General features: G+C 41.4%; 3 protein-coding genes across 4 annotated transcripts; 1 reads left to right on the plus strand and 2 right to left on the minus strand.

The window, feature by feature from the left end:
* Positions 1-2,282: 2,282 nt before the first annotated feature.
* On the plus strand, positions 2,283-10,547 carry LOC137787238 (phosphomannomutase 1-like). Of its 2 annotated transcripts, XR_011077620.1 has the most exons (9): positions 2,283-2,669; positions 3,421-3,538; positions 4,668-4,744; positions 5,020-5,111; positions 5,489-5,588; positions 6,036-6,111; positions 9,040-9,155; positions 9,734-9,924; positions 10,044-10,098. XR_011077620.1 is itself a non-coding variant. In XM_068579570.1 (8 exons), exons 1-8 carry the CDS (start codon positions 2,586-2,588, stop codon positions 9,854-9,856), a joined length of 786 nt encoding a protein of 261 aa, XP_068435671.1. In that variant the 5' UTR covers positions 2,283-2,585; the 3' UTR covers positions 9,857-10,547. The 2 variants fall into 2 exon arrangements, 1 of the variants encoding a protein (XP_068435671.1); XM_068579570.1 differs by having other exon boundaries at positions 9,734-10,547.
* Positions 10,548-11,944: 1,397 nt separating this feature from the next.
* LOC137787253 (cold shock domain-containing protein C2-like) lies at positions 11,945-18,078 on the minus strand. The gene is made up of 4 exons (XM_068579595.1): positions 17,855-18,078; positions 15,670-16,093; positions 14,636-14,758; positions 11,945-13,989 (listed from the first exon to the last, which is right to left on the minus strand). Exons 2-4 carry the CDS (start codon positions 15,849-15,851, stop codon positions 13,827-13,829), a joined length of 468 nt encoding a protein of 155 aa, XP_068435696.1. The 5' UTR covers positions 15,852-16,093; positions 17,855-18,078; the 3' UTR covers positions 11,945-13,826.
* A 508-nt stretch (positions 18,079-18,586) lies between these two features.
* Positions 18,587-21,982, minus strand: polr3h (polymerase (RNA) III (DNA directed) polypeptide H). The gene is made up of 6 exons (XM_068579029.1): positions 21,640-21,982; positions 21,062-21,158; positions 20,643-20,729; positions 20,217-20,280; positions 19,823-20,057; positions 18,587-19,423 (listed from the first exon to the last, which is right to left on the minus strand). Exons 1-6 carry the CDS (start codon positions 21,748-21,750, stop codon positions 19,373-19,375), a joined length of 645 nt encoding a protein of 214 aa, XP_068435130.1. The 5' UTR covers positions 21,751-21,982; the 3' UTR covers positions 18,587-19,372.
* Positions 21,983-22,390: the final 408 nt, after the last annotated feature.

The following is a 22,390-nucleotide window of genomic DNA, read 5'->3' on the forward strand; positions in this document are numbered from 1 at the left end:
TTTATGATTGCTATGAAATGCGGAAAAGATAAAACATACAAGTGATTTATGGCGCCAGTATTAAGTCACCTGTTGCAAAAGTGCCCTCAGCAAGAATCCTACAAAGTGTTTCCTTTATATCTTATTAAAGAATTCAATCAAGTTTTGTGTAGTTTTGCAACACTACAAAACTTGACAAAACTTGATTGAGGACAAAACAAAGTATTTCTTATTTCCAAGAACAAGAGATTTCTGGATTAGGGTAATTGCCTGGTATACCGTAATTCAATGAGTCACAATACCGCTCTAGAGCGGTGCCATCTCTGTCTCACTGCCATTCTGCCCTCTTGTGGATGTGTTGCTTACATGGATCAAAAAGCTGCCAACGTCCCATGGATTTATAAGACACCACCAGAAAAGATTTGCTAGGAATTGTGAAATGACAATTTTCCTCATGCACAGAAAGTATCATGGTGCTGACTTCATTGATTCAATTGAGATTTGAGTTGCTTCTATAAATACAGATTCAGTATCATTTAATACAAAATGCCACGTAACCTTTTGTTTTGAGTGTTTTTTATACAAAAAGGCGCAGCTCTGCGTGCAGTGCGTCACTGTTTGTTGCTTAACCGCTCGCACCTGTGAGTCGCCTGTCAGACTTTGAACTGTCTGAGTTGTTTCTGAAAGGATTAGTGTGTTTTTGATGCCTTTTATTTAAAACAAAGTGTTTGTCACAGACACAGGGAGTGCAGTCTAACAGAAAGGTGATCTAACACAATCAAATTAAATCAAGTGCCACAATTATCTCATCTCATAATATAATCCACCAATCAAGGATTATCTATTTTATTTTATTTCCAACCTAATTGAATTGAATCAAATCAAATGTACATGATATATTCCTAACAGATCTATCTAACCTCATCTAATATAGGCATGTTATATATGATGTAATCTAATCTAATCAGATCCAGCAGATGTCTCCGCACGGTCCGATTGCTGTCCATTCTGAGTGTGTTAAAAAAAAAACACTGGCATACATACAAAGCCCTGCTTCTGCAAATGATTGCACTATTCCAGCGACAGGGGGTGTTTGTGCTGGCGCACAGACCAGGAGAAGGGCCTTTGGTGTATGGAGAGAAAGGCAGTGGGAGGGAAAGGGATGGTCAACATTTTTTTGTATTTGTTTAGGTGTTGATGCAGCAAATTAAAGCAGTTGGGCTGGTTTGGTGCATCTTAATCAGTACTATCAGAGTTTAGCTAATGAGGGTCTTCCACCTCTAAATAATACCTATCTTCATCACAGCTATATGTACTTCACATGTGTCACTTAATGCAGTAATTATGTGTCATCTCTTAATGAAAGGCGTTCCTATGTCACCTTGTTTACCCTCAACGTCAGCATCAGTATTGATATCAGCACCAACGTCAGTTGAAGTCTCATTGTAAACCAGAAGTTCTCTGTCAGCTGCTAAGCTGCCACTGTTGCAAAGTAATATAGATATAGAGATTGAAATTAAATACAGGCGTGGGTTCGTATAAACGAGCCTGAGCCTGAAGAGGTCTGACTGACTTAAAAATAAAACCATAAAAAATATAGTCTGGTGAATGTAAAACAACTATACCTTTGTTGCATATCATTTTCTATGAAACGTAACAAAACCTTTTACAAATTAGAATGTGTTATAAAACCTCTAAAAAAAAAATAATCATAAAATCAGGGGATTTTATTTGTGTTTCTCATTATTTCTTAAGATCTCAAACGTAAAAGCAAGAGCCGGCCACACATGATCTATCGAGTGAGACAGCAGAAGAAAATTACAAAATCTCTGTAACTCACGAATGAAGAGAAGTTATTATATATATATATATATATATATATATATATATATATATATATATATATATATATATATATATTATATATATATAATAATTATTATTATTATTATTGCTTTTCAAACCAGTCGAATCCTTTCCTTTAGATCTGTTGATAAACAACTGATTTGTATTTTGCTTTCCTTATTCTCATGCATGATTTTTATTCATGAGTACTAAGTCCCTCTGGCGTTTCTTCATTGACAAATAAGGTACTACTCTACTCCAGAAATACACTGTTTATACGACTCATCCTCAGTTGTTTCCTGGTCTGTTTCTGTTCTGCATCACTTACACTCTTTCTCTTGTAGGCAAAAGGTCAGTTTGCTCCTGACGGAAGCGCCCCGCCCACTCGCAGCACCCCGGCTGTGATTGGCTGTTGCTGGTGTAGCGTACAGTGTTGCAAAAGATACGAGACACGTACAAACGGGCCGTGTTTGTTGAGCTTGACGGTTTCGGTCAACCCGGTTGATCCGAGCTGAGCCGTGACAGCGGGACTGTAGACACGAAGAAGAAGCTTAAGAAGAATAAGTGCACGAGGAGATTTCATTTAACCATCTTTAATTTCCATCTTCAAACCCTATTTGTTTGGATATTTGCCCTGGCTGCTGGATACTTTGATTATTTTCTCCTTCACGTGAATGTGTATTATTACGTGTTTGTTTGCACGAGCGTGAACCTGTGACACGCGCAATTTGTAACGAAGGAAAACTCGAAGAGAAGAAGAAATGGAGAAATCAAACGGCTTCTCGTCCGACCGAAACATCCTCTGCCTTTTTGATGTGGACGGGACTTTGACAGCACCGAGAGAGGTGAGCAGCTCACTCCCATCCAAATCGATATTATAGGTTATTGGTTATCATAAAATTTCGTAATAGCGCCCTGCTTCTCTGCAGATCCTGCTCCTCTCGCCCTTCTGCCTTCACAGTTTGCCCCTGGATTATTTTCAGGGAGAGGATGAGTGTCTTCCCAATCTGACGTCTATTTAAGTTCTGTCACAACACACATAAAAACTACCCTGATAGTCACCTCACGTGGGCTTTAATTAGAGGATTTAAAAAATATATATATATTAAAGAGAATCTGAGATACATGCCTCTTTTCTCAACCTAGTTTTTGGGTATTTTTGTAAATTATGTAAGATTTAAAGCATAAAACATCTCTTCTATTATTCAGTCCATGTGTGATGCTTTTTGCTTCGTCCTTCTGCCTCTTTCTTTCCTTTGTCTATGAGTCCATTGAGTGTGAACGTTCAGGTTCATTTAAGGTAAACTAGTGTGTGTGTGTGTGTGTGTGTGTGTGTGTGTGTGTGTGTGTGTGTGTGTGTGTGTGTGTGTGTGTGTGCGTGTGTGTATTACATAATGTGGTGCAGCTGACAGCTTCCATATGCTAAAACAATTGGAAATCCGGTCAAATGATTATACCACAAAGGCAAATTCTGTGGCGTTGTCTATTGTTCTCTGCTCTGTGTTATGATGCTTCAATAACACACATTTGTTTGTGTTTTTTTTACCAGTTAACACAAAGCGATAATGTGCAGTGCATTTTTCCTGTAATCTGCAGAAAATCGACCCACAGTTGGATGAGTTTTTCCAGACCCTGCGGAGGAAAGTGAAGATCGGCATCGTGGGAGGGTCCGACTACTCCAAGATTGCTGAGCAGCTCGGGGAGGGCGATGATGGTAAGCAGTCCTCCTCCTGTCTGAACCACGTAGGGTTTACTCACTGCATGCTGTACCATTTACACAACTGGGTCACACTGCATGACCTAAACCTTTTCAATGTGCTTTCTGCCTAATTGGACACCAGTCCACTGAGAGTGGAGCAGAGATGATGGTCCTTGGGAATAATGTGGGATGTAGGCCATTGTGCACATTGCTATAACGTGTACAATATAAAAAAAAGGATGATAACACAAGACTGAACACCCTTTTTTTCATTTATCAATATCGCAATGCGGGAGGCCGGGCTAATAACTGTCTCTTGTTGCCTTTCCACTCATCATGAATGTCTCAAGATCATTTTGTAACAGCACCTGGGAGCCACAGTTTAAAAAATTAACATAAACAAACACAGGTTAAACTCCAGTCGTACACTATGGTTTACTATCAATCTATGTCACCCAGACATGCTGCCAAAACATACTAGCGCACTGGCCCTCACACTGCTGTGACAACAACTTCCCAGCTGAGTTAACATATTGTATGGTCATGGGCAGGCTGAAACTTGTCTGTAAATATTACGGTCCAATTGAAGGGCAGAGGCTGAGCCAAGAAGGAGCCATTTGGTTTTCTAACCTTGCCAAGTGTGTTTAAAAGCTGAATCCTTTTCATACTTTGTCATGCACGCATTTGCAGCAGGTATCGTTGTTGCTGCTACAGTATAATGTACCTGACACAAAATGTTCATGCCAATAACACAGTGAGAGGAATATGTTATTGTTATTTGTCACACAAGGTCCGGCCGTTATTTTATATTCATCTTCTACATGCCTTTTTAATGCTGCATTGTGCTGTTTTGCATGTGACTGCTGTGTTATTGAAGGTAAAGTGAAACCAGGCAGTTTTTAATAGTGTAGAGCGTTGTTTGCAGGGCAGTTACAGGCTAAAGTGACTGGGAAGGTCAGAGAGATTAAACTTAGCTTTTCCAGGCAGTGTTACATACACTGTAATCTGCTACCAGGTAAAAATAGCAGGCTGTTCCATTCTTCCATATTCAGGCCTTGGTGTTAATTTATTTGAGTGTGTGTGTGTGTCTTAATGAACCAAATGAGCACATATAGCCCTGATCCATCTGTCTCCTCTCTTGCAGTGATGCAAAAGTTTGACTATGTCTTCGCCGAGAACGGGACAGTGCAATACAAAGACGGGAAACTCCTCTCAAAACATGTAAGTGAACATTCAGTCCCATCTTCATTAACAATATCTGCTAGTATAATAAATGATCTATTAGGAGAAAAATACATTTGTCCCCATGATTGTATGAAACGTATGTTTAACCCAAAATAAATAAAATAAATGATGTAACTCATGAACCGGGTTGTGTTGTTGTGTCTCGACAAGCCAGATCTTCAGGGCAAATGGAACAAATGTTATCAATTTCAGTCACCTGTCACATGAATAAGACAGAGCACAGCCCGTCAAGTGCATTTTCGTCCCATTAGGCGATACAGAACCAGATCGGAGAGGAGCTGCTGCAGGACCTCATCAACTTCTGCCTCAGCTACATGGGACTCATCAAGCTGCCAAAGAAAAGGTGAGACTTTGACCAATCTTAAGAAACAGTCAGGCCACAAGTTACTTTCTCTCCCAGGTGGACACATGCACACACACACACACACACACACACACACACACACACACACACACACACACACACACACACCTTTGACCTGATTTTCTGGTATTTCTGGTAATTCATCCACCCTGACCAGTTGAAGCAGGAAAAAACCTGCATCATCGTGATCTCTGTGTAGTAATAAAGCTAAAACACCATTGTTGTCTTTAATCTTCAGTCTTGTTTCAAATGTGTAAAATTCCTTGATTTGTTATGCAGGATTAGCTCCTGGCTATACGAATGGCAGCCTCATTTAAGTCCTCTCAACAAGTAAAATGTCCCTTTTTGCCCGGCAGGGGAACGTTCATTGAGTTCAGGAATGGAATGCTCAACATCTCCCCCGTTGGTCGGAGCTGCACGCTGGAGGAGCGAATTGAATTCTCTGAAATCGACAAGGTAAAAGACTTGCCATTAGTGCATTAACAGTGACCAAAGATACATTACTGGGCTCAAAATTAAAAATGCACAGTAGCCAAATTAAACAAGCTGCAAATTTAAACACATCAGGCACTGAGAGTCACAGCGAGAGGTGGAACAATGCTGAGCTTTCAGGCCCGCTGAACAGGCTGTCCATTGACGGTTCACAGAGCCAGGCAATATGGAGGGAGCAGATAGCAGCACAGGAGAGGTTTAACACTTTAGCTTCCCGCTAAAATGTATGCAGCAGGATCCTCTATGCTCAGATTATATGAACCAACATGAACCTGTGCATGGCAAACTGCACACATGTGACATCTGAGGAACGGAGCAGATAATAGTTCTAGGTGTGTTCAATGCAGACAAACGGCTTGTGTGCAGTAACAAGGTTGGCTAACTCTGACTGCTTTGTCACTTTCTCCACAGAGAGAGAAGATCAGGGAGAAATTTGTTGCTGCCCTGAAAGAGAAGTTTGCTGGAAAGGGACTTCAGTTCACTAAAGGTGAGAGAGCTGAAAGCTGAAAGCCCACTTCCAGTAAACCTGCACTCGCAAAAAACCATGCATCCTGTAATATTTGACCAACTAATTCTAATTGTGACGGGTCTCAAATTACATTCAGGAAATGGCAGTTGAGTCTTCTCTTAATCTGCAGTAGAGCCATAAATGTACGAGAGAAAAGAACCAGTGTGTATTTGTCTCTTAGCATCTCTGCTGCCTCGAGACCCAGGAGACAGTGAGACTTTATTGGCAAACAAATAAATGAGTCCGATCACATATTCTTTTTTTTCCAGCATTTTTTGTCACCGGTTCAGGGCAGAATCGATTGTAACACAGCCTGTAAACATCTGCATGGACCTCGATGTGAAGCACACAGATTTTAGATTTGGCATGAAGAGAGCACTGTATCGGCTCTGTACTCTGTATTGGAAGGTACACCTGTAAGAATCGGTATCATGTCAGTGCATACTGCATGTTGCATTTAACCTTTTGAACCTTGACATCAAATGTCTCCTGAAGAAGGGGATAGGGGATCAAAACAGCAGATGACAATGTTCCATGATATTCGGACATGACCTCATCTACTATAGTTTTACCACGCCTCTACCCGTCTCTTTGTTTGTATTCTTGGAGCGTGATCTTTCCAGCTCTTCCTGTCTTCCTGAAGACGGTAGTTTAATTAGAAACTAGTTTTACAGCACATCTGTCTGTTGTCTCTTGTGCTTCACGTTGGAGCCTTCTGTTAACTATTATACAAACACACGGTTCCCGCTCCCTGTGTGACGCAGCAGCAGTAAGGTTAATCGGATAATGGATGTTTGCTTACGTGCTCTGCGAGGTCTGAGCCTTACTTGATGACCTCAGAAGGCTTTTCACAATACAGGCAAACAAAAGAGACAGACAGACAGCTAGCACGTAGCACAAAAGGGAAATGGGACTTCATCTCCTTTCCGCTTTCTGAGTTCACAGAGTTCAACATATAGCTATCATGTTACCGAAAGTTTAGAAGATAAAACAACATGAAACTTGAATCATCTCGAGTAAAATTGCTGCTCAGCGGTTTTAATACAAATGGGATGCGTGTGAATATGAAAAATAACAATAAGGTAAGTATGGATCCTAAAGATATTAAGCTCAACAGTCAGGATCAGTCTAAGTGGGGAGATATGTTTGTACAGTATACGATCTGATTATTATTAGAATTAGTATTAATAATAATACTAATTAAAGCACAGGGTATTTATTTGTATTCTGTCAAACACATTGTTGTCAAATATTATTTCCAGCACTTGATGCTGAAGTGCTTGATGATGTCGTTCACCTACTCAGGTTACTGAGGTAGAGAGCCAGTTGTTGTTTTTTTGTGCCATTTGCAGATGTTTTACTGTTCACTTTGTTTTCTCTGACGCAGAGGAAATGCGCAGATTAATGATCAGCTTGTTCATTGTGAGATGAGATCCTTTCTCAGTGTCTTTCTGCTTCAGCACTGCTGCCCCTGGTACCTGGTCTCTTATTCATGTTATTATCTACCAAAGATCTTCTTCGTTGCCAGTGTTTTAGTTTATTTTGTAAAAAAGAAGACAATAGAAGTTTAATGAGGGTAAAGAGTAAAGAGGTTCAAAATGAAACACCAAAGTATGGTTTACATGTGGTACTACCGTCTCATTTGTAGGTGTTGATTGTAAATGTTATTTAGGTGTTGCATAAACATTCTATCTAATCTGCACTGAGAGCACAGATTATAAGAGACACTGAGGATGTGAGGTCAAAGCATGCATCTTGTATTGATTCTTTAATTATGAAATGTTAGCAATCCCAGAGGAGGAGATGCAGTTAAAGATAGGCAAACCCTTTGAAGAATGTTGAATATCAAATTTCTTATGTTACTAATTTCCACATACGGCTTTTTAAAGCTATTGCATTTCTGTCTTTATGTTCTTTGGAAATTCACTGTTGTGCATTTTATTTATATTTAGTATATAAAGAGGCCGTTTGTGTAATTCATTTATGTTTTAATGGTTTAGGGGAGTGGTTAAAAAGGATTATGTGCACATCTATGCAATGTGAACTGAGCGGCCCGACTTTGTTCTCCGGGGAATGGGTTATCCCAGAGGTGGTTGAAGCACTGAGGTGTTTATTGTGTGGGGTTGAAGGTGTTGAGGATGGAGGCGTGTGGTGGGTGGGTGAGTGAAACAGCCCTCTGATTGGCTGGAGGCTCCTCAGCTGTTGCCTTTGTTATTGACAAGGCAGTGAATAGTATTTAAGGGGGAAGGGAGGACTAAAAGGCAAGAGCCGAGTAGAACATTGGAGGAGACTTTTTGGCTCCATGTCACGGTTGCATGATCATTCGACTGGCAGCCAAGCAACAAAGGAGCTTTTTCTGTGACCTTTATAAAGTGATGAACAACAAGCTGTAATGAGAGCCAGAGCTGGACTGCGTAAAGAACATGTTGTAAAACACACGTCGCAATCTATGCCCTTATCTAAGAGCTGCAGCCACAATCACGCCCGACACTGTTGTCTCTGGATTCTATGAATATAGAAAATGATTGGCATTGTTTGGTCAATGATGGACTAACACACCGTGTGTGTTTATTTGGGCAAATCCTTTTTTTTTTCCGGACTGCAGTGTGTCTCTTTGCCAACTGTTGAAACAAACAGGTATCCTGCTGGATAAAAGGGGCTCCAAAAGCCTCCATCAGTCACAGCCTCTGGTCAGACAGCAAACACTGTGTTCCCCAGAATGGAAATAGGTAGAAGAATGAGAAAGAGAAAACTATTCACCAACATATTGAGTGCACGGTTTCATATGTATTATGTTGTCTTTAAAATGCACCATATTGTTACATCTATTTATTGAAGGATTACAATGCATATGTTAAATAATTACAACAAGGGTGATCACATGTCCTGTTGGTTGTGTGTCTGTAGGTGGTCTCATCAGCTTTGACATTTTTCCAGAGGGTTGGGACAAGAGACTGTGTTTAGAGCTGCTGGACAGCGAAGGCCTAAACGCCATCTATTTCTTTGGCAACGAGACGTCGGATGTAAGTTCATCTTGGGAAATATTTACAGGAGGACTGGGTGCAGTGATGTGGATACGAACACTGACACTGATTACTAATTGCATTCTGTACACACTGCATTGCCGAGGGGATGTGGATAATCCAAGATTACATTGATTGTTGAATATCTCCATTCTAAAATCAGAGGCATTAATCTGCTGCTCATAACAGACCCACACTCTTCTGGGAATTAATTTTCCAAATATTTCGCAACTTGGCTGCAGGGATTTGCACACATTTACACTGCTGTCTAATATCAGCGGCATAAAGATTCATCTTAAATAAGGGATTTAGCAATTTCAATATTCTATTGTATGGGGGTTTACCTTCACAACGGCTTTAATGCAAAGCCGACCATAAACACATCCCAAAGGTTAGCTGACTTACTGTGGTGCTGGAGACATGACGACAGGGCTCTTGATGAGCATGAAGAAAGTGTTCGCTCAGATCAAACTGTTTGTCCAGGCTTGTTAGCTCAAATGTCTTGATTTTAGATTGGGAAAGCTTTGGCTGAAAGAATGTTAATATGGATTTATAATCTTTGACGATTGTCTTTTCAGGGGGGAAACGACTACGAAATTTTCAACGACCCACGGACCATCGGTTTCACGGTCTACTCTCCGGAGGACACGGTCAGGTTCTGTCGGGAGCTTTTCTTTGACGCTCCACCACATGAGTCCTGATGTCCTGGAATAACATGCCCCCTCCCCCAACAACAAGCAACTCCATCCCAGATTACAACTGCTGAAAGGTACTACTGATCATCTCCATGTTATTAATATGATTACTCTAAATACAAATGGACAGCAGCAGGGTGATTTGACGAAGTGTGTGCAATAAATCCAGCTGCTTTTTTGTTTTGTTTTAAAGGGACAGAAACTGAGGAAGTGTTAGCTGTTGATGTATGTGAACGTTTGAAGTTCGGGGCCAGTGTAACAGCACTGCGATGTGGAGCATGTGACATGAAACTAGCCCTAAAAACTAAAATATTCAGCAGTGTTGGGATTTATTACTCCAGAATGTATTAAGAGCCTCATGTTTTGCACTCATGTTGTTATATTTCCAAACCAGTGGTTGGTGTACTGTAATCTCGTTGCTGAAGAAGGTGACAAGTGACGGAGAAATATTTACTCATTTTGTGAGTCCACGTTGAAAATGCAGTTGGCTAAAATATGAATCATTCCAGGTATTTTAATATGTGATGTTTTGTTTATTTACTGTGTAATCCCCTAAATATCAAGTATCTGTTTTTAAAATGGATCAGATTGTGTTTTAAAAACTGAACATTACTGACTTAATGAATTCATCTTAACCAGTGAATTAAGCTACTGTGGCCAAGTCACTCTGCAAACCTTTTGTCAGTCGACATGACAGCTTTTTATGTAAAATATTTTTACGAGCTGCGTCATGGCCTGCGCGCTGGGTGAATGGATGTATTGATGCTTATTGCTAATCTCTTTCAGATTAACGTCGTTTTCAACAGATGCCTCAAGGGTTTTTTTAAGTAACTTTTAAAATTGTAAACACTGAGACTTTGATTTTCACATGATGGGTCAGAAAAATAACGCCTCCTGGATGGATCGTTGTTGTCAATAGGATAAATCATATATCAGCTGCAGTTCTGTGTCTGACTGTAAACACGGCTTCAACAACAAAGACTAAAAGGATCATGTAGACTTCTATGCACAGCTGAGATGAGCTTTTAATGAGTCACTAACTGATTAAAAAGATCGGTCTTGTCGTTTTTCAGTCATTTATGGATATAAAAAAAGGAATTTTGCTCAATTCATGGTAATAAAACTTTTTTGATATCATGTCACCGACCTCAGCTCTCAAGTGTTGTTCTTTTACACTCACAAAATCATAAACTCTGCATTCACAAAATTTTAAACTCTTGACTTTTAATACAATTTTGCATCAATAAGGCTGCAGATTATTCTGAATTATTTATTTTTACATGCCTCTTTACATTTTTTCACTGGGAGACGGCAAAAGCTTTAAATTCTCACCTACACAGATACATTTACGATAAAATACAATTCAACTTCTGGTTGTTTCAGTACACAAATTAATAATTTCTTCCCCTAACAATCATTAATTTATCTTATAATGTAATTCAGCAGTGCCTTTTTTGGCAGATACAGGAACATCAGACAAGTGAGCCTCTGTGTAGAAAAATGTAAGTGACCGGAGTGAACTACTTATTCTACCAATAAGTCACAGATAACTAGATAAGTACCACGAGATAAGTATTCTTTCTTTTTTTCTTCAACCCCACTGTAAAAGCCGTTTGGGGCTTTGTAATGATACACAGTAAAAAAAAAAAAAAAAGTCAATAAATGGGAATATGTATAACAATAAAAACTTTATATACAGGCACTCAAATGAATCAGCAGTTGCTCTGGATTGCAAACTTTTTCAAGTTTTTCCTCAGGCGCCATCACGTTTATGCTGAGAATGTGTCTAAATAGAGAAGAGGCAGGAAGTGACGTGATAATATGTCATTGTGTTAATCACATCTTCTATTACTTTTACTTTTTTTGCCATTTGGTCGCGAGTTTTTTCATTCCTCAATAAAAGCCCTGAGGTTACTGTACAATTGTTTTACCAATGAAGACAGAAGTTGACATGTCAGTGGGTGAGCTTAAACTGGTTCCAGACCTAAAACACCACCCACATCTCAGATTTATTCATTTATAAATCAAATGTAGTGAATTTTAATATAGTATTGTATGTCATACTGATCAGTCTGAGGACAACTTTGACAGGATGTGTTGTCTGCAGTTTAAAACAGACCTGTGACTTCTCTATTAAATACAGCCTTACATGTTAATCAAAGTTCATTCCACTCTTCCTCTTCCTCCTTCAGTCTCACTCCCACATGCAACTAAAGAAACACAGCTTCCATCAGACGCGTGAATCATAAAATGCTTTAATGTTCTTTAAAGGCTCAGTAGACGTCATCATGGGGATCACCACCACAGTGGCTCATCCACAAAAGAAAGTGCCCTTAAATAAACTCAAAGTAAGGTTGAACAAGTTCAGGCAGTGACACTGACAGACAGCCAAGATGCTATATGGAACAGACATAATCGAAAATGACACACTGAGTAAAACCTGAATAACTATAAACAGCGTGGATGTGTCGATGATCTCTTTTGGCACCGACTATGGAGTCACATAGTTCACTATCACACTGACTGCGCTTGTTACACTACACACAGATACATGTTTTTCTGAAAATAGAAAAAGAGATTTACAAATATTTTTTATGTCAGCAATATCTGGCCCCAGATGTTTTCAAAACAGACATTTTTTAAACAATCCCACAAATTTTGAAAAACCCGACAGTGATGTTTATAGACGTTTTTCTGGCAGTTTTTATGTTGGAAGTTCACATTTCTTAAGCGCAAACTCTGAATGTACTTACCCAAAATATAGAGCTTGCAATCTGAGATCACACACAAATCTGATTAAATAAATACATAATTAAAATAAAAAAACACAGACAAGACACACAACCAAGGATATGCGTTTTTCAGGAAAATTCTTGCAATCGCTTTCCATTCACAGTAAAGTATGTATTTATTTTCTCCAAACTTTTGAAATATTCATGCTTGATTTAATGTGATCTACCTGTCTCACTCCTGGTCTCCCTTCATGCTTTTTCTGTCGAAGACAAACTGAATTCATTATTTTGAACTCACTTTACTCACTTCAAAATAAAACATCCTCTTTTCTTGTCCTATATGATGATATTTCTAAAGTGGTGACTGTAAAGGAGCAAAGGAGACGTCCTGTCTAGTGTGCAAACATAGAACTATTCATATTTGGGGATATTGTTCTTTGTGTTGATTTGATTTAGGTAACTGGGATTTACTGCCGTCAACCTGCCATTTCAACCTCCTTTCACTCAACAACACAATCCTTCAAAACTCTTCCACTTCAATCCCTCAACTACTTGCTTTTACATCCGTACTCTCTGCTCTTGGATTCAAAGTTTCTTCTTATCTGTCAGTATCTGTTAGTCTGAGCAGTGTAGGTTGTGATAATCTGACCCACACCTCCACCTAGTATGTGATCCTGTAAACGCCGCTGAAGTGCGAAGCAGCGCCAAAGAAGGGAAGTCAAATTAAATTCAGCTTCAGTCCTACGTCGCTCTCCTTCCTTGCACATACACTCAACTGTCATGCCTCAGTCTGCAGACCTGCAACACAGCTATGTCCACTTTTTCTTACCAGTTGTTTGTAATATTTTTCAGGTCTAATCTTTGTGAAAAATAGGTCGATGAGCCTTTTCCGGGTTTGATTCTCCGCTAGTCACTGTATCCCCCCTTTTAAATCAGACTTTTATTACTGCTGTCATGACAAAAATAGAAATAAATAAACACATGTGTATTTTTCCATACAGTGAATAAATGGTCAGTCTTACATACACAGCAAGTTCATCAGTGCAGTGGAGAGTTTTGAGCAGTGCATCCACTCTGCCAGTGGACACATGAACGACACATGAATTATCACGGGCACCTTGCTGTGTAGATAAAACGTGTTTTTAAAGAGAGGATTTTAACACAGATTGTAAGCTATCAGTCCTATGACAGGTCCGTCCTCCCCCACCCGGCCCTGCATGACCAACCAGGCCCAGAGTTCAGGTCTACGAGCTGATGATCTGGCCCGACCAGGTCTCGTGTTTCGTCCCCGGGTTGAGATGTATGATCTTCACCTCCACCGCCTGCACCTTCAGGTTCTTGGGAGGGACCCGGCTCACTTTGTACGTGACCTCGTCGCCCTCTACTGGGACGTACTCCCCCTCGATGCTGAAATAGAGCAATAGTAGGGCAAAGAATTAGAACTGAAAATGAGTCTCGCTTGATACTGTCTTGGTATATAGATGTCACATTGCAGAGCTCATATTTGACAGCTTAACACACATAATGCAATATATTAATTACTGAGCCTTAGCAGTGAAAGCAGGTGTACTTTTGAACTTGGATTGAGTCATGCTAGCTGTTTCCTCCTTCCAGTCTCAGCTTTGAGATGAAGCAATTTGAGACTTTCAGGCCGACGATGCAGCTGTTTGGCCATAAAATAACTGGATCATCCCATATAATCTATGAGGAGACATTTTACAAAGTTGCTTTTGCCGAGGCTGGAATCACATTTGGCATGCAGCTTGTGCTGAATAAAGAGCTAGAATAAAAGAACCACAGACTGCTGTACTCTCTGTGCAGGTGTCACAGGGTCCTTGGGGGGTAGGAAAAAATAGCTTTGAAAAAAGTACACACATAAACAGGGCTGTTTACTGGGTCCTTGCAGTTCAAAGAGTTGATGCTGCGGTTCTGCAGTAAGTTTGTGCTGCTATTTCTAATTCTGTGAATTCAATACAATTTATTTTGCACAGCCCAAAATCACAAATGTATGATGATGTCCTTTTAAAGTGTGTACAGTGTTATTGCTACTCACTCTGAGATGTGAACAAAGACGTCTTCACCACCGTGGGAGGGTCGGAGGAAGCCGTGACCTTGTGACCTGGAGAAGTTCTTACACACGCCCTTAAACACGGGACTTGATTGAGCACGTACCGTACTGCAGCCACAGAGAGGGAAACAATGAAGTTCTTACATTAAGCATACAATTACTTCTATCGGTACAATTTACTGTCGATATTGTTTCAGCAAGACAAGATTTTTTTTCTTTTTTTATGTGAGACAATTCATGCTTTAGGTCCCTTTGACAGGGCAGAGAGATGGAGAAGTGTGAGGAAGAGGAGGAGGAGGAGGAGGAGGAGGATTCATAATGAAGGTTAGAAGGTAGATGTAGAGGTGATGGCATCAACTCCTACACACAGCCTCATTACGTTACAACACGCAGAGATGAGAACATTCATCTGTGTAAAGAGGACAGTATCTTTCTTTAGTACCAATCACAGTCTGCCGAGCAACCACAATGCAGCAACCTGTCAGATTTACACTTAAAAACAAGCAGCTTTCACCTCAGTGAGGCTGAAATGAGTGTCAGTATAAACCCAGGGTTAACGTTGGAAGGATTGGGCACACTTACTTAAGTTTAAATAACAAAACCTTAGAAAACATCATGGTTGGGCTTAAAATAACAACATGGACTAAGTAACACATAAACAACGGTCTGCAGCACCAGTCTCCTGCTTGTAAGTCCTGTGTGTGTTTGATTATCCACAACCTCCACCCCCTCTGCCCCTGTGTGGGTTTTATTTGGTCTTCAATCTCTTACAGATATTATAGTACCTTGTGCGTCAGTATCCAGCGTCGTGGGCGTGATAATGGTACATTAGCATTGCGTGCTTTGAACCCATTATTTGTTCAGGTTTGCTGACTTCAGAGATTTCGAGCTTTAGTAAATTTAGTAGAAGTGGAGTAAAAATAAATATGTTCTCTAAAATGTCGTTAAGTTTAAATTCGATGGAAAAACTCAAGTGTTTGTTAAATGTCTTCTATCCACCACAAACCCCTCGTACTTACGCGGAGTAGGTGCGGTTGCGTTTAGTTGGCAACGGACTGGGCAAATCTCGAGGCAGCGGCTGCTCTTTCCCATCCTCCCATATGCGGCTCCTCTCCCTCAGGAAGGGGAAGGAGAGGCTGAGAGAGGCGTTGGGGGAGCGCAGCGGGGTCCTGGACGGCGACGTGAGGCTGGGGTCTGCCATGTCAGAAGTGACAGGGGCGAGAAAGATGAGGGAGGATGGTGTGGATGCAGTGTAGGACTCTGCTGCTGTGATGTTCGAGCCGCAGGCTGCTGATAGGCTGCTGATGGGCTGCTGACACAGGCGTCAGTCCGCGGGTGTATGTGTGAGTCCTTCTGCTTGGAGAGGCTTGCCTCAGTGTGGGACGAGAGGCACAGCCGTTATCCAGGTCAGGGCTGTCACTTCAAGTCTGTCAGGAGGACAGGCTGTGAAGAGAAAGATGAGGATGAGGATCAGAGAGTTGTCATGTGGATTTAGACCTGATGGGGCAAAGAGGGGGCAGGAGGGGTCACCCAGCCAAGAATAAGTCTGTTCAAGCAGACATACGAATAAGGGATCTGTGAGGTACAACTCGTCTTTCCTGGTAGATCCCACACTTCCCATGATGCAGATCAATTGCATGTTTTCATCTCAAAGAAAGGGCCCTCACCGGAGATACTATGATGACATCATCTGGGTTATTTTCTCTGATTTGACCAAAAAACATCCACTGAAGCCGTTACACTCTCACAAGTATATGGGATGTCAAATTGTTGGAATGGCCCTTTAAATCCAGCCCCAAATATAATTTCATGCAAGAAAACATCAATTTTATTTTTGTCACATGGAGCCTTTAAATGTCTCCTTTGGCTCCGTTGGTAACAAACTGCATTTCACTGCAATCCCCCATTATTACTATACTACAGGGTTTCTGGCATTGTATGAATTCACGTGGAGATTCAATTTTCATATCTACTGGACTGGCACTCCTGCTGTTAGGTGTATTACAGAGCACTGTCGTCGCCATGTCTATTCAATCAGGGGGACACAGTATGCTCTTAATCCAGTCTCCAATTTTCTCCAGAGAATTGGGGAATTATTCCTATGTCCATCTGTGTTGATCATCATTCCCTAATACTAAAATCCGCAACATATCGTGTTTAGTCAAGTGACCTTGCCCTTCAATATCTCCTAATCCGGTTTCTCCCCACTGTGGTATATTCAAGGATAAGAGGCAACTGACTGATCTCCCGTCAGCCTCCCCTTGAAAAAACATCATTAACAAAAAAACACCGTGTCGTTTTCTACATGTACGAGCCTACGTGTCTTGTACGCCCACTCCTCTAGCCTGTAATGATGGAGGCCGAGGTCGTGACGTCAGAACAGCTGCAGAACACCGCCTCCAGTGGTGCGTTCGTGACGTCAGTGCCCTGTTCCCAAATGAACAAATGCATATCCTGCAGGAGTACTACAACCACAATGCCACAGCGTTACCACGAGACACGTCAGAGAGGCCGTGATGAATGCAATATCTCTCATCATGACAAACTACTTCGAATGGACCGACACAGTCAGAGCGACTCATAGGCATCAGCAAAACATCTGGATGTGCAGAAATTAAGCCACGCAGGGTCATAGTCCCTGTCCTATGATTATCTAAATACAGCGTGTGTGTGTGTGTGTGTGTGCGCGCGCGCGCGCGTGTTTGTGTGTTTTGTGGAGTTCAGTTGAATTCATACACTTCTCTTATACCTTTAGAGAACCACCATAAAAACCAACATTTACACACGTCCCCTTGTTTTATATTAGCCCATCTAGTAGAAACAGTTAAATAAATGAATCCTAAAATGACAGCCCTCGTGATATCCGCAGTTTGTCAAAAACGTGTTAAAGGTGTGTGTGTGTGTGTGTGTGTGTGTGTGTGTGTGTTGGGGGGAAAGCCGTCGATGCGATTTGACAACGTATAACTTGGACAAAAAGCAGCGTGAGAGGGTCCGTTCATTGAGAGCAGCTGACGGTCAAATATGGTGGAGATGTTACACCGATCAGTGCTCCCTTCAATGAATACATGTATATAGCTCATGATCACACGTCTCGGTTATTCTGTCGAGCATGCAAAGATTACATTGTCCCGATCCCAAAACAAAGCCACACTCCCCACACCCACCTGCACCGACTCAACATATATCCTCAGAAATGTTACTTACGGCATTGGGTGCGCTATAGGTTGACGACGATCCGCGTGTGCGAGCGAGTGCCTTAAGTCGCTGTGTATTATATAACGAGTTATTAAATAAATAAGTCGACTAAATCAGCGCAGTCTGACGGAAAACCCTGATGTGACGATGTGAGGGCTGCTGAGTCTGCGCAGCTGGCGGAGATTCCGATGGCGTGATGCGACTCTGTGTGGGTGCGCGTGTGGAGGAAAGGACTTTCTTCATTCCGCCGCATGTGTGTAATCTGTTTAGGGAACAGTGTGCTGAGAGATATTCGTTTTGACCATACATTTAAAAAGACGCGCCTATTCATATAAAGGGTGTGCTACAGTGGACTGCAGGGATGCAATGGTTTTATCATTTTATCATTTTATCGTCATCACATACAACAGCCATCAAGAAAAAGGGAGCGGGGGGGGGGGGGGGGGGGGGGGGGGCTATAAATGTCGAATGCTGGCATGTGTATGTGATGAAAGACACAATGTAAAGCTTTAGAGGATATTTCTACAAGGAGGTTTCACAAACTCCATGCAGTCAGAAGACGTCTCACAACAATCAACCCACCACATGTCTGATTGTACAACAAAGTGTGTGTGTGTGTGTGTGTGTTGCTTAACTGACACTGACCAACATTAAAGAGCGGACAGAGCAGCTCTGATTTAAACAAGCAGGACGATGGCCTTCAAACTGTGGGATTGAAGGCCTGGCCACTAATCCCTTTCCTGATACACTTCCTATAATCACATGACAAATCACAACCACTCACGCTGATGATACGCCCATTCACTGAGAGACAAAACGTCGACAGAATCGTACAAGGCGGTTTCATAAACTGAGGAAGCCAGCACAAAAACCTGTTTAAGGAAACATTTCAACTATGTTAATATTTTAAGCTTGACATAATTTTCTTTAATGGTAGCAATGTTGTTTGGATCTTGAAGATACAAATGCAGTATAAATTGTCCCGTGGGTCTAATTTCTGTAAACAAAAGTATCACTCATCCTTATTTCTCCCATCTTTGACCTCAAGAGTGTCCGTAAGCTCTATATACATTCATCCCTTTTCATTGTTCAACAGCACCTACTGTGACCCATCAAGTCAGATTCTGTGACCCGTGTATGTCCGACTATCATAATGAAGTAGTGATGAAATTATGACTCAAATAATTAATGACATAAATGCTTTCCTTCAAATTGCGAGGTTACACAAAATTAACGGAAATGTCAATCAAATGATTCTGTTTTGAAATATATTGTCAATTTCACACGTCGACACGCTGTTATGTTCAGGGCATTATTTACAACACAATCAGTCTCAATGTGACAGAGCACGTCAGTCACTTTACACCAGCAGCATCTCGGTTCAGAGAGCTCAGCTTTGGGCCTTCACTTCTGGATCCAAACTCGGTGGCTCTGGGTCTCCAGCAGAACGTCCCTCGCCTCTCCGATCAGTCGCGCCGGTCGATCTGCTCGTAACCGCCAAATGTCCTCGTTCCTCTTGCTGCGGTGCTAACTGTTCCACCATGACAGCAGCCCTAGGCCCGGGTCACAGATGGTCCCCTGGAACAACAGAGCAGTAGGTGAGGATGGACGTGGAGCTACTTTGGTTTCCATTTTGGCCAAACCCTTAGTAATCTCACACAATTGCTTCAAGTCATTTTGGTAGTTTCAATAGTTGCGAAACAGCAGCCAGTGTTTTCAAAGCCCAGCTCTGGCGGAGGTTAAACTACAGCACACAGGAGAATGGAGCCTGGCAGATGCTGGACTTCTGAGGCCGAAACAGATATTTGACAGGAGTAAAAAATAAATACAAGAATGTAAACGTGTGCCCCTTAACTGGGACACAATGGAGTTTGGTTAATATTAGTGAGAAAACCCAACTTTCACAATTCAGACATTTTCAGATGAACAGGTCTCCTGCTGATGTAAATGTGAGTTAGTCATGAGGCGTCTTCTTACAATCAGAGTGTACGGCGGCTCCTTCTTCTCCACGCTGGCCTCTGCCGGGGGAGCCGTCGACTGCCCCGGTTGCACCGGCGTGTCAGTCACAGCGGCGGCCGGGCCTGTTGGCGAGGTGTCCAAAAACACTTCATCTGTCACCCGAAAACGGATCTCCTCCCCTTGGTCCATGTAGAGGTCATGGGCCCCCTCGTCCGTCTCGTATTCCCAGAGCCAAACTTGCTCCGCTTCGTCACTGGAGGCCGGAGCTAAGGACGGCTCGGCCGCTACTTGAACTACGGTCACAATCAGTTCTGGATGATAATCTACAGAGTATGTGATGCGAAGCACATGGCTTAACTGTTAAAATGAAATCACAGCGCTTTGTTTGCAGAAACACTTTCTGTCAGGATACAATTTTGCAGGCTGCTGAAGAGACTCTGGTGGAATGAGGATGTCATCAAAGAAGCCCATCGTCACTGTGAAACAGAAAGGTTACGGTCTGACTGCAGGACGTCCGTGTCTTCTGGTGCACGCATTAGCAGAGACATGGGAACGTAGTTTATACATACACCAGATCTCGTGACTATTCCAACATTCAAGTAATGCTATTAATTTATGTTAATTTTTCAAACAAAAGTGCAGAACATTTGCTATTTCCAGCTTCTCCTATGAGATCATTTAGTGCTTCTTTGTTTTAAAGTATTGCAAAAATTCAGTATTTTTGGGCTTTGGACTATAGGCCGAACCAAACCAGATGTTACACCACCTTGAGAAATATTCAGCGAACACTTTTCTGGAGATTGAATCAAACATGCTGAGATGGAAAGACAGAAGTTACCATGAACTCCCTCTTGACTGCAGTACTTGATCTTGCCGAGCAGGATCTCATCGAGAAAAGGGTGAAAGACAACGTACCGGAAATGAACTGAAAGAAAAACAAAAAGGAAGATGGGGAACATTCAGCGGGCGAGAGCTAGGAGAAGTTGTTTGGCGTACTAACAGTGACAATAAGGTGCAGAGGAGGGAGGGATCCTCCATCCATCTGCAAGTTTATCAACATGTTTTATTATTGGATAGGAAATCTATATCAGTATGTTGTATGGGAGTTTACTCTTAGCAGGACCCTGAAACACCAAACTTCTCACAAACACATTCAAACTAAGAGGAAGGACCTGCTTTGCAAAATGTGGTAATATTTCTAGAATGTAAAGCTGTAGTAAAAAATCAGTCCATGAAGGAACAAGAGTGTCATCGTACCTTTAGTGTGTGAGGCTCCGTCGCCAGGGAATATATAGGAATCCTCTAGTTTGGTGACGTCATACAAGCAGATGCACAAGCCAACGTTGTAGACCACCTGAAGTAATGAAGAGGTCAGAGTAATGCAGACAGGCAGAAATAACAATATTCCACACTTTTAATAAGCAAAACTTGTAGTACAAATATATAGTACACTTTGTGGAAGACAGAATAGAAAAAATAAACTGAAGCTCAGTTCCAATCATTATTTGTATCGATGGAGGATGTATTCAGCATTTAATATCAGACAGTCTCAACTCTCAGTGAATGAATGAGGCATGTAACTTGTTTGTTCAGAGAGATCTGTGACTGTTTCTTATGCTGTTTGTCTCCATTAGTGTGCTCATTTCACCTTCATTTCACAAAGGAGATGACTTGAAGAAATAAAAAGGTAATAATAATAAGCATCACTGTGTTGTATTTGTGACACGGCCCTGTTAGATTTTTAAGTATATTTTAACAGTTAGTGCGAAGAGTTTTTTTCTTTTTAAGTTTTGTGACCGTGGTGAGACTCGAGGCGAAGTGACGCTCACGCGCACCTTGTTGGCCAGTTTCTTGTTGAGCTCCTCGGCTATGGCCTCGTTCAGTTGTCTCTGGAAGTTCCACGGAGGGATCCTGACAGTGTCGACCATCTCCACCAACACGAACATGATGCAGACTGTGAGCAGGTACTCACGCGCGCACACAGGCACAGAGCTGCTGTGGCGAAGGGACTGAGCTGTCAGGTGAGCTCCGAGGGGTCGCCTACTCTCGGGACCGCATTTCCCGTCTTACCGCAGAGACGAGGTGCAAATATAAATATCGACGGTTGTTCACAAGCTATCTAAAGACACTAAGACATGTGTATGAATCTACAGCAAACTCAAACGCATCCATGATGTCTCCACGTGATGGTTTTCGACAATGCGTTTTTACGACATGTCGCGAATCTTAAAGCGACAGTGCACAATTTCAAAGCTCCATTATATACAGTCTGTTATTGTCGTTAATATAAGTGATTACGTGTACTTGTATTGTTATATGGTGCCATTTTGTTTATATACTTTTTACAGATCTGAAAATAATTCTTTTTTTTTTAATCTGTAGGAATTATTCACTTATATACCATAATGACATGAAACATTACATACATCTAGTATTATATTTACTACTGAGTAAACAGTAAAAATTACAACAAAAAAGTTTTTCTGATCTGAAGGACTAAAATTACAAGCTTAATTTGTATCTAGCATAAATCTTTCCACGGTATTGCACACATATTTCCATATGCCCTTTCAAGTAACTGTGCAA

The sequence above is a fragment of the Clinocottus analis genome, unplaced genomic scaffold, assembly GCF_023055335.1.
Source record: "Clinocottus analis isolate CAN_PGR_092001 unplaced genomic scaffold, fCliAna1.0.p SCAF_16, whole genome shotgun sequence".
Taxonomy (NCBI): domain Eukaryota; kingdom Metazoa; phylum Chordata; class Actinopteri; order Perciformes; family Cottidae; genus Clinocottus; species Clinocottus analis.

Excerpts from the sequence above, each read along its gene's own strand:
- LOC137787253 (XM_068579595.1), bottom strand. The coding sequence starts at position 15,851 with ATGGCAGACCCCAGCCTCACGTCGCCGTCCAGGACCCCGCTGCGCTCC. Across the intron at positions 14,759-15,669 it reads CGCAACCGCACCTACTCCGC|TACGGTACGTGCTCAATCAA; the intron begins GTAAGTACGAGG and ends CTGTGGCTGCAG. Across the intron at positions 13,990-14,635 it reads GTCTTTGTTCACATCTCAGA|CATCGAGGGGGAGTACGTCC; the intron begins GTGAGTAGCAAT and ends GCTCTATTTCAG.
- LOC137787238 (XM_068579570.1), top strand. The coding sequence starts at position 2,586 with ATGGAGAAATCAAACGGCTTCTCGTCCGACCGAAACATCCTCTGCCTT. Across the intron at positions 5,112-5,488 it reads ATCAAGCTGCCAAAGAAAAG|GGGAACGTTCATTGAGTTCA; the intron begins GTGAGACTTTGA and ends TTTGCCCGGCAG. Across the intron at positions 9,156-9,733 it reads TTGGCAACGAGACGTCGGAT|GGGGGAAACGACTACGAAAT; the intron begins GTAAGTTCATCT and ends TTGTCTTTTCAG.
- polr3h (XM_068579029.1), bottom strand. The coding sequence starts at position 21,750 with ATGTTCGTGTTGGTGGAGATGGTCGACACTGTCAGGATCCCTCCGTGG. Across the intron at positions 21,159-21,639 it reads ACAAGAAACTGGCCAACAAG|GTGGTCTACAACGTTGGCTT; the intron begins GTGCGCGTGAGC and ends TCATTACTTCAG. Across the intron at positions 20,281-20,642 it reads CAGTCAAGAGGGAGTTCATG|TGACGATGGGCTTCTTTGAT; the intron begins GTAACTTCTGTC and ends TCTGTTTCACAG.